Source organism: Fundulus heteroclitus, chromosome 7 (genome assembly GCF_011125445.2).
Source record: "Fundulus heteroclitus isolate FHET01 chromosome 7, MU-UCD_Fhet_4.1, whole genome shotgun sequence".
NCBI lineage: Eukaryota > Metazoa > Chordata > Actinopteri > Cyprinodontiformes > Fundulidae > Fundulus > Fundulus heteroclitus.
This window is the reverse complement of record NC_046367.1, coordinates 29,686,118-29,696,193: the sequence shown is the minus strand read 5'-3', so window position 1 is coordinate 29,696,193 and position 10,076 is coordinate 29,686,118. Positions and strand designations below refer to the sequence as shown.

At 41.9% G+C, this 10,076-nt stretch overlaps 1 protein-coding gene across 3 annotated transcripts; it reads right to left on the bottom strand.

The window, feature by feature from the left end:
- Positions 1 to 2,740: 2,740 nt before the first annotated feature.
- Positions 2,741 to 9,801, bottom strand: tra2b (transformer 2 beta homolog). 3 transcript variants are annotated; one of them, XM_012878351.3, is made up of 8 exons: positions 9,666 to 9,801; positions 6,154 to 6,299; positions 5,889 to 6,051; positions 4,944 to 5,132; positions 4,741 to 4,856; positions 3,750 to 3,887; positions 3,575 to 3,645; positions 2,741 to 3,484 (listed from the first exon to the last, which is right to left on the bottom strand). In XM_012878351.3, the coding sequence occupies exons 1-8, from the start codon at positions 9,687 to 9,689 to the stop codon at positions 3,474 to 3,476; spliced, it is 858 nt and encodes a 285-aa protein (XP_012733805.1). In that variant the 5' UTR covers positions 9,690 to 9,801; the 3' UTR covers positions 2,741 to 3,473. The 3 variants fall into 3 exon arrangements, with proteins under 3 accessions (XP_012733805.1, XP_021180134.1, XP_021180135.1); XM_021324459.2 differs by having other exon boundaries at positions 6,154 to 6,872; positions 9,666 to 9,788; XM_021324460.2 differs by lacking the exon at positions 9,666 to 9,801 and having other exon boundaries at positions 6,154 to 7,142.
- Positions 9,802 to 10,076: the final 275 nt, after the last annotated feature.

Genomic DNA, 10,076 nt, shown 5'->3' with positions numbered 1-10,076 from the left:
ATAGTAAATTACATTACAGAAATCCCCTTGATTATGTCTGATGTTTTTGACCGGAGGACAGCACGGGTAAAGGGGGGGGTGGCATTGAGGTATAGTGCCCAGGGGCACCACATTGTCTTAATACGGGCCTGATATAGGGCCATGGGGCCTTGGGGACCCCTGTCAGACCCCCCCCCCCCCCCCCCCCCCCGGGTGCCCGGTGCCACAGGGGAAAGAGGAACTAACTAGGTGCTGCTGTGTGGAAAATCCAAGTTTGTTGTCATTGCACTTGTCGACTTAAAAACAGTAGAATACCACAGATCCTTTTCCTCAGTTGAGGCTTTTAATTATTTATGAGCGAGCCGGAGCGCTGGATTCCTGGGATTATTTCACTACAGTCAGCACCTGCCTGTGGAATTTGATTTGATTTCTGTAGCATTCGCAACAAAAATCACGAGCAGCGCCGGCCGGTCCCCTGCAACACAAATTACGCAAATGGGCAAAAAAGAAATAAAGGAAGTCAGAGCCTCGTTTCCCCCGGTTGCACACTCTGTCCTCGTAGAAACAATTATTTGTTGCCAAATTACCAGCTTTCTAACCCCTCCCCTTTTCGGGTGGGGGCGGGGGGGGGGGGGTAAACTAGAGGGTAGAGAAAAGCCCAAATGCTGATAAGAGCCGAAGGGGATTCCTGAAGGAGCCACTCTGAAGCTGAACACATGAATCCTTTCATTTGCCGTGGCGGTTGTATAAGTGTTTGTAAATGGGTGTGTTTGGGAGGGAAGCGTGTTTTAAAGGCGGACTGCAAACAAAAGCGCTGCGAGCCTGTGGCAGCTGTGCTCATGCATGGATGTGTAGTTTAGTTACCCAAGGGGGAGGGGCCTTTAACTTTACTCTTTTTTTTTTTTTTTTTTTTTTTTTTTTTTTTTTTTTTGAAGCGTTTCTTACATGTGACTTATTTTCCCCTGGGCTTTTGGAGCATTACTGCCACCCCACTGTAGTGCAGAGAGTGCCAGCAAGCAGGAGTGACCGGCTCCTTCTCTCCAGCCTTGTTTACGTCAGTGTGTGAACAGAGGAATGTCCAAACTGTGGCCTATTTACAAAAAAAAACAAAAAAACAGCTCCTTTAGTTACTTTCCTGATGGCATGCACACACGCTCGGTTATTGTGGGGCCTTCTCTGCTGCCAGCCAACAGATCAGCAGCTGAACACCCCCCCCCAGAGCAAAGCCAAAGGGGAATCATAGAAATTAAAAACCCTCTGCTTTTTAAGCCGTTCTTGGGCTAATTTGGGTCACTGTGCCTTTTACAGGTCGCGCAGATTCTTTCCACCCCGAGTGGAAACGCGTGTGACATTTGGAGGAACGTGGAAGACACGCATACATGTGGACTCGCGGTGGAACATGGAAATTAATTTCCAAGGTGTGGTCAAGCTGTGCAGCGGGTGGTTTCTGTCTCCTTCTCGCTGCAGCAATGCCCCCGTTAACATTACGCACTTTCAGAACACTTTGAATATTGTGGCGGCGCGGCAGCTTTTCTCAGCAAGTTCTAAATGTCTTATTTTATTATTATTTTTAAATTAGCTTTCACGGCATTATTAATGTTTGTTTTACTTTACCCCCAGTTTCACTTTAAAGGGAGTAAAAAATAAATAAATCTGCAAATAAATATAATCTGTGAAGGCCCTAAAAGAGCTACTCGGACTTAAAGGAAATAACACTTTCTCAAAAAGTGTTATCTCTTACATCCTCCTGGTGTGTCAGTTTAAATATGGCGACTGCCCACTTTTTTTTTTTTTCTTTTTTGGTGAAATAAAACCATCAAGCTGCAACCTTTTCAAGCAGCTTTATCTTCAGAATTTGAGTGATTTACTGTGAATTAGAGCCAATTTACCTAATTGGCTGCAGAAACATCGATTCAATCTTGGATTTAAGGTTGAAAGCCAAAATAAATAGCCTTTTTTATTATTTACCTCATCTTGGTGGTGAGTGTGACCCATGGTGCCACCTTCCTGAGGAACCTTAGAGGCTGGCAGTGACCAGCAGGGGTAGTTGTTGAACTACAGTCCCCTGTAGTTTGAGGAAGCTCGCTCCTCACCGTGAAACGAGCAGCAGAGTTGAAATTTGGCTAAAAGGGATTTCCTGGCTGCAAAGGTGAGCTACCTGCGAGCTGAAGTGAAAAACCACTGAGCAAACGCATCATGTCTCACACCAAGTTTTTTTTTTAAACCAGTTTCAGTAGGTTAAAGACAAAGATGATTCATGCTCAAGATTTACAAAATATTATTTAAATCCCCATAAGAAACATAATTAAAAACCTTTTCCCCGACTCCTTCCGAGACTCAAGTGCATTTTTGTCGCACACAACCAGTTTGTTATTGAACACATTTAGCTTTCTAGCCAAACCAGAGCAACTTTCCCTGATTATTGAGCAAATTAATAAACGGAGGGACAAGAAGTTCCTGGTTTTAAATTTCTAAAACGTACAATAAAGATAATTTTAACAACCAAATCTAACCTGCAGTTTTTCCAGATAATTGAATTCAACATTTCAGAAACCTCCCATTTAAATCCTTTCACATAGTTAACAGGGAACATCCAGCACTCAAATATGACGGAAGCAACAATTTATCATAACTTAATTAGATGTCATTTTAGAAACATCCAACTTTAAATATCACTATATATAAATGATACAAGAAAATCTAAGCAATTCCTGCCTTAAGAGAAAAGAACAGCAGAAGCTTCAAAGAACGACAAGAGTCATGGTGGAAAAAAAAAAAAAGCAACTCCCTTTTAATTTGTTTAAGGTTGTTGAATTTTCACTCAACTTGTACACAACAAAACCCATAAATTAATATGCCATTTACAACAGACCTGGCCTGTACATTTAAAATTTTAAAACGAGGGGACAGCGTCAAATGTGTCGTTTCATTTTCACCGAGACGAGCTGGAGGAACTGTGGGACCGCTTGGTTTCTTGGGTGTGGAGTTGGATGAGAAATTTGTCCGTTTAATAATAGGAGTATATTATATTGGCCAGAAACTTAACGTAAATGTTCTCTGAGGCGAAGAGCCGTACCCGGAGAACACAGGAGATGGAGGCCCAACACCGCATATGAAATCTAAAGGGTTACACCAGGTTGGAACTTTAAAAAAAAAAAAAACACCAAAAATTACACAATAACAAACTAAACTGAAACATAAGCAGACAAGCAACTCCCAAGTTTCACATTGTGCAGAAAGGCTACGGTCTGAGGGATATTAACGCGTGGAAAGGTTTTCTGCCGTCCCTTCTCACATCAGTACATTGAGAAGCATACACTGCTGGTGTTCTGCGCTGACAGGAACTTCATACATCATTTGCTCATCAAACTCCATGTCAAAGAAAGCCACGCGGCTCCTCGAGAATAGAATATCTACAATAAAGTCTAACAAATCTTTAGGAGAAACCTCTCGTCTGTCCATGGAAAAAGGGGGTTCATGACTGCCTTCACTGCTCAGTACCGACCTGTGACAGAAAACAAGAATTATTACAAAATAAACAAAAAAATAAATAAAAAATTACAAGCAAGAAGACGGCTGATGTGTTTGTACTTACGAGGAGAATAGGACCGGGATCTTGAACGAGACCTGTATGCTCCTCTGTAGTAAGGTGAAGGAGATCTTCGCCTAAAACACACATTAAAAAAGTGTTATTCTAAGCAATAATAATAAAAAAATCCAATAAGGCACAACAGCAGACAAAACACCAGCCATTACACTGAGAATGTCACCTGTATGATCTGTAGTAATCCCTGTCGTCATAGCGATCGTAGCCGCCTCTGTCGTATCCGCGGTCGTATCCACGATCGTAGTCGCGTGAATAGCGCCGGGGTGCAGCGGGGCCGCCACCACCACCGCCGCCGCCGCCACTGGGAAGGAAGAAAGGGTTAGTCAAGTTTCTAAAAAACTAATTCACACAAACGATTAATTCACGTTTAATTTTAAAAAGATACGGGTTTTATATTAAGCACCACACCAGGATGCCTTTGTCACCGGCAGCCATGCTCATCAGAGCTCAAATTTCCAAACACACACAGACCTCGCCACAATATCTTTCTCTCTTCTTCTGTGCATGATCTGAGACGGATTTATTTTTATCTGCCGTGTTTGGCGCCACCCGCTGCCTGAGAGTATTGTCCTTTTGTTGCAAAAACCTGGGCTGCGTGTAGACGCCTGTGAAGAGTCCCGGCGGACTCTGGTGAGCAGGTAGCGTCTGGTAAACCACTACTGAGAGGCCACTTTGTGGCGTAAACAACAAAAAGTTGTCCAGCCATCAGCTTCTCTTACCCGAGCTGTGGATATCTGCAGCTCATCCAAAGTTACCGTGGACCTGCTTCTGATTAACGCTCTCCTCGCTCCCTCAGTCAATCTAGAGTCTAGGTGGATAGCTGTAACGTTGCCATTTTTTTTGGATAATTGACCAATGAGATGTTTAAGCTAGGCTTAGTAACTTATCTTCCTTTAAACTTCTTTCTAACTACATTTCTGACGTGCCATTTGGTCTCAGTTTGTAAACTAAAGACCTCTAGCAAAGCTCGAGCAGAGACAGTTGTTCAACATCTGGATTTATACGACTCCTAAAAGAGTATCAGGGTAAAGGGTCCTGAATATTTACACAACACCAACATATTTTTGAAGATTTATACACATTTTAAAATGCCAAACAATTAAATGAGAGGCAGACTTATTCCATACAAACGACCAATACTTGAGCTGACTTACTATGTGGGCCGCCCCATGTAGATTCCTGGAGTTGGGGTGTGAGGTCTCTTGGTGATGGAGAAATCCACCCGGATTCTGCGACCGTCCAGCTCCATGCCGTTAGCCTGGTCCTTAGCCTGACAGCAAACAAGGGTTGTTTTCACGTGTGTCCCAACCAATGTTTGATGTTTATGACAAATCGGCGAAGGAAAACGTTCTGTTACCTCTTTAGCATCAGCTGTGTTCTCAAAGTAAACAAAGGCAAAGCCCCTGGAGCGCCTCGACTGCTGGTCATACACGATGGAAACATCTGCCAGGGGCCCGTATTTAGAGAAGACGTCCCTCAGATCCCTCTCCGTGGTGTACAGGCTCAGGCCAAACACCCCCAGGCACGCATTGGGATCTGGATTAGCCTGAAGTTTTAGGCAAATAGAAAGGTTTGGATATGATTATATTGGAAAGAATCACATTTCTCTTTCTGGTTCTGGTAATGTTAGCTATTTTTACAGACATACTTTAAGAACGGGGACATTTAATAAGATTTAGCGCACAGAAAAATTCCTGAGGAGCCGATCGCTTGAAAATAAAAAATCTTTCAAAAAGCCGTGCCAACTCTGCCTCTATTGATAAATGTAAAATCAACAAATGTAAAAGTGTTCATATCCTTTACGGAAGCAAGTACTTATGATTTAATCACAATTATTTTATTATAATTGTTTTGTAATGGCACACCCAGGAGGTGCATGTGCATGCATGGTTGTCTTTTTATCATGTTTTCCTGTGACTCGCTACTTGTCCAGAGCAAACCCCCCATAACTTTGCAAGCATGCAGATGATGGATGAATTAATGATGGGGATCATCTGCATAAACAAATTCACTAAGATGGACCTTCACTGCGTTTGATGCACAGACTTCTGACAATTTCAGTCAAAATGTTAAAGCTCACTAAAAATATTATAATTACCAGGCACATTATTTGTAATGTAGATAAAAACACAAAAAAAGAGTATTTCCCCAGTACAGTAGAGGAGTGGCCTCACAGAGACAGAAAGGCTCAGGGTGTGATCTGGCCGTATTCAGAAAGCCTAATAAAGTTAAATATGAACACGTACAGCCATTTTTCACCACAGGCTGTGATTCAGGTGCACAAAAAAAAAAGAAAACGAACCCGATTGCCGATGTGCCTGCGCCGATTAGACATGGGCGAATGACTGAGGCTTCTGCGCCGGCGCTCTCCACTGTAGGACCTGCTGCGAGACCTGCGCCGGTGGGACCTGGAGCGGGACCGGGAATGGCTGTAGTGCTTGCGAGACCCGCGGTGAGAATGGGAGCTGCAAGGCAGAAACAAGCATTAAACATTTATTCAATCCACCGCTTGAAGAAAAGGTTTCTTCTTTTTGACAACCGTGGCTCTCGAGCAGCTATTTACTCACCCTGAGCGGGACCTGGACCGAGACCAGGACTTAGAGCGGGAGTGGTGGGATCCATCCTTTGACCGGGCCGCTGAACGAGCTGGGGAGCGGCTTGCTGACTTCCCAGAGCCGCGGGGACTCACGCTCCTGGAGGCGGAGCGAGACTCCTGAACGAACCACACACACACAAACAAACACGTCATCATCCCAGTAGAGGTGACCGAAAGTAAGAAATGTGCTACAACTCGGTACTAGAAATTTAATACTATCCTGGAAAATTTGAAGAAAAAAAAAAAAAAAAAAAAAAAGATGTAGAAATTGACAATTATATATGCAGGTTAATTTTGTCTAGCCAATGAAAGTATGACATCACTAGGATTACTTTAACAAATATAGTAAGATTGAAAAATAAAAATAGCTATAACATGAATTAGTGTGATGTATTCAATAACAATGACATGCACGCATTTGATAAATAGACCAGAAAATTACTTAGCGCAGTGACCTTATCCAGATTACTTCCTTAACTTCATTTCTGTAACTTCATTACTTCACATTATTCTTCTTTCTTCAATTTTCTTACATCTTCTGACTTCCCCCTTCTCACACACTGCTCAAAGTTCTTCCCTCCTCATGTTTAGCATGCATTCAACAATTCAGCTTCACACATCTGAGCTTCATATTACTGAAAATAAAGTGGGCATGAGACTTCTTCTGCATTTTCTTCGTCGAACCTTAACCTTAATGGAAAAGAAAAGGATGAAGAATATATGACTACAATTGAAACGACACTCTCATTCAAATTTTCATCAGGATTTTGTGACAAATGTTAAAAAAGTTTACAAATGCTCATTGGTCAGTTTAAGAAACTTCACTTTCAGTGGTTCCACATTCACTACCGTCTTTTACCGGTAACAGTTTCAGGAAAACAAGGATGCAATGATAAAGGAAGATTCAAAAGTCCAGTGAACTGTGGCTCAGATTAAAAAAAAAGAGACGTATGGAAGCTACAGCCAATTGATCAATCCTGGGTGTCTGATGGAAACCCACAGGAATCTGGACACCCCCCCCCCCCCAAAAACAACAGTACACACAACACACAGCCACTACACACTTTTTTCTCCCCCCTCCCTTGATTTAAAGTGCAACTCACCCCAAAATAAACTTTTTTTTGCAGATAAACCGGGCCTAATGGTGCTGCTTTAATGTCACTGTGCAACGTTTGTTCTGCGATACCTCTTAGAGCCGCCTTTTAGTACCTCGGTCAGACACGCCCCTATGGCGAGTGGGAGTAAGGAGTTGGAATAGTGAGCACTGATCGTGGCGTGTTTAGGGCTCGTTACCACTTTGAACATTAGCCCTACCCTTCAGGCTCTCTTGGCACCGCCCACTTTAGTGACATTTTTCAAAATTTGCCTGGGGCAGAAATATGCTTTTACATCGGGGTGAGTGACACTTTAAATAAAGTATTTCTATTCAAAAATTACATTTAAATTAAACTTCCTGTCATCATACGTGAACATAAAACCACTGAATGTGAAGAGACCATAATCAGACTTAAATCAACCCCATAATCTCGTTTTCCGCCCCGAAATAAAATGAACCCAAGTTAACCAAAACAACCTTAATAATGAAGTTATTACCCATTTGTATTCACCTCCATGAATACATAGCAGCTGAACATAACACCTATGAACTACCCTCATTCAGAACTATTGAGAGTACAAAAGAAGACAAACGTTAAGCGTATGCATATCTTGTAAATGGCGATGTGTAATTATCTTTTCTGAAAGATCGGTGAAGCCCTTCAGCATACTACCAACTGGTTAAGCAGGTGTTTGATGAGTCACACGGCGACTGGGGCTAAAGGACATAACTTGCTAAATAAGAGCTAGTTCAGTCTTCAGCAGAAGGGTTTATAACCCAGCATCTGTAAAGATTTAAAAAATAAAATAATGTCACTGCCGACCCTGATGAAGGCATCCAACTGGAAGCTTAGCTGTGTTTGTGTAATTAACGGCTACTTATTCTAATTCACTGCACTACTCGATTAAGTTGGTCCCATTTCAAAATCTAAAATAACTACAGTACCAAACGTGAACTGGAATAAATTGTGCTCATATCCTTGTATGAAAAACAGTTTGTGATTTCAGAAACCGCCATTCAATTCATGGAAAAAGAAAGAGGGATTATGCCTTTTTTAGGACTTGAAACCTAGTGACATGGGGTCCACCAGAGGTGGGTAAATCCGGTTTCAGAAAGTAAAAACCCAGGTCTGGTTTTCCTTCATCCTGTTCACTTAACCAGGTGATTTTCGTCACCATCTATGCCGTGGAGCTGGAAACACAAATGGTTGGGACTAATCTCTGGACCGGCTTTTTACACTCTGAACCTGGATTCCCCCGCCCTCTTCTTCTATTTTCGCTTTTGAACCAAAGCAGATAAATTTGGTGAAATAGTCCTTTACACAAATCTGCAGCCGCGAATCGGACGCCAACTTCAGCATTGTGATTTATTGTCTGCTTAGCAGAGCTATTCATTAATGTTACAAGCTGCATGGCAGACATGGTGCACATGAAGAATCGTCTTGACTGTTCGTCGTTTCTCTTCTCCTGTGCAGATTAAATGGCGCCGACAGGCGCGCCAAAAATCAGCAAGGAAGAACCCCCACGTTGATGTTCAGTCAACATAACTAAACGAAATTTACAACAATCAGGTTTAAAACCCACCCTTAAAAACGGAGCCAATTAAAATGCTTCATTACATAAAAGAAAAATGTGCAATTTCTTCTCGAACAAAAGCGGCAATGGAGCGCATCCACCTCGACGTTCTAGCATGTTCTATCAAAAAGGAAACGAAACAAAGCAAAGCAAATCGCCCATCCTCAAAATAGCTACATTTACGACAAGAATTTAGATATTCTGCCTTGTAACGCACCCGCCGATCGATTATTTAAGGATCTAGTCTAACCAAAAGTTTCAAAATCAAAAGAAGAAATTTTAACACCAGCCTAACACTACGCTGAAGTTAGCTTCCGATACGTATATTCTTCATTATGAATTAAGTGCACTAATTTCACTGCTTTGGTGCTTTGATGTCAAGTCTGTTTCGCATATGCTTTGATTAATAAAAAATATGAGGCCTAAACTTGTCAAATGTCTAAATATATCATTGCTGTAGACAACTGTCGAATCATTGGCTGCGATTCGGAAGCCAGCTTCGTTATCGTTAGCCTGCGGCCTAGCTAAGAGTGGAATGCTAGCATTAGCCACGTAGCTAATGTCGGCAACCTACGCTTTTTACAGTATATGTACATATTTCCTGATGCTATAAGCTATTTACATTGATTTGTTTATGCGTCAAGGAAAAAAACATCGACGATTAAGAGTGAAATTCAGAGCAAAAACGGGCGAGCAAATTGCTGCTGGTGTATGGATAAATAGCATAAAACCGTTTCCTCGTCAGAATACATATTTTTCTGTTGTTCATGCAACATGAAGTGCAAAAATAGCTGCAACGAAGTTCATACGTACCCGGCCTTTGTCGTTGTCGCTCATTTTTTATGCTAGAGAATAAGCTAGACGGAGGAATATTTTATCCTGATACTAATCTGCCAAGCTAACGTCGACGAGACGACCGCGTGAGTGAGTGAGTGTGTGTGTGTGCGTGCGCGTGAATATCAAACTAGTTCTATGGCGTCACTCGCCAGAGTAGCTCCTCCCTTCCTCTGCAGCTCTCACAGCCACGTGAGTAATGCAAACATTTACGTAATTTCACTAAATTTATATAAAAATGGATCAAAACAATAAAATAAAACAATAAACGTTTTTGTAAACTTGGTATAAAACAGTTTCCTCATGCAGGAACCATTTTAATGCTTGACGTGTTGGAACAAAAAGTATATAATGATGCATTAATAACAAAATAACTAAGAATTTAACAAT

What these genes read in the sequence shown, in the direction of transcription:
- tra2b (XM_021324459.2), bottom strand. Translation starts at nt 6,338, where the DNA reads ATGATGACGTGTTTGTTTGTGTGTGTGTGGTTCGTTCAGGAGTCTCGC. An exon ending in CGGTCCAGGTCCCGCTCAGG is followed by an intron (nt 6,052 to 6,153) that starts GTGAGTAAATAG and finishes TCTGCCTTGCAG; the next exon opens with CTCCCATTCTCACCGCGGGT. An exon ending in GATTACTACAGATCATACAG is followed by an intron (nt 3,646 to 3,749) that starts GTGACATTCTCA and finishes TGTGTGTTTTAG; the next exon opens with GCGAAGATCTCCTTCACCTT.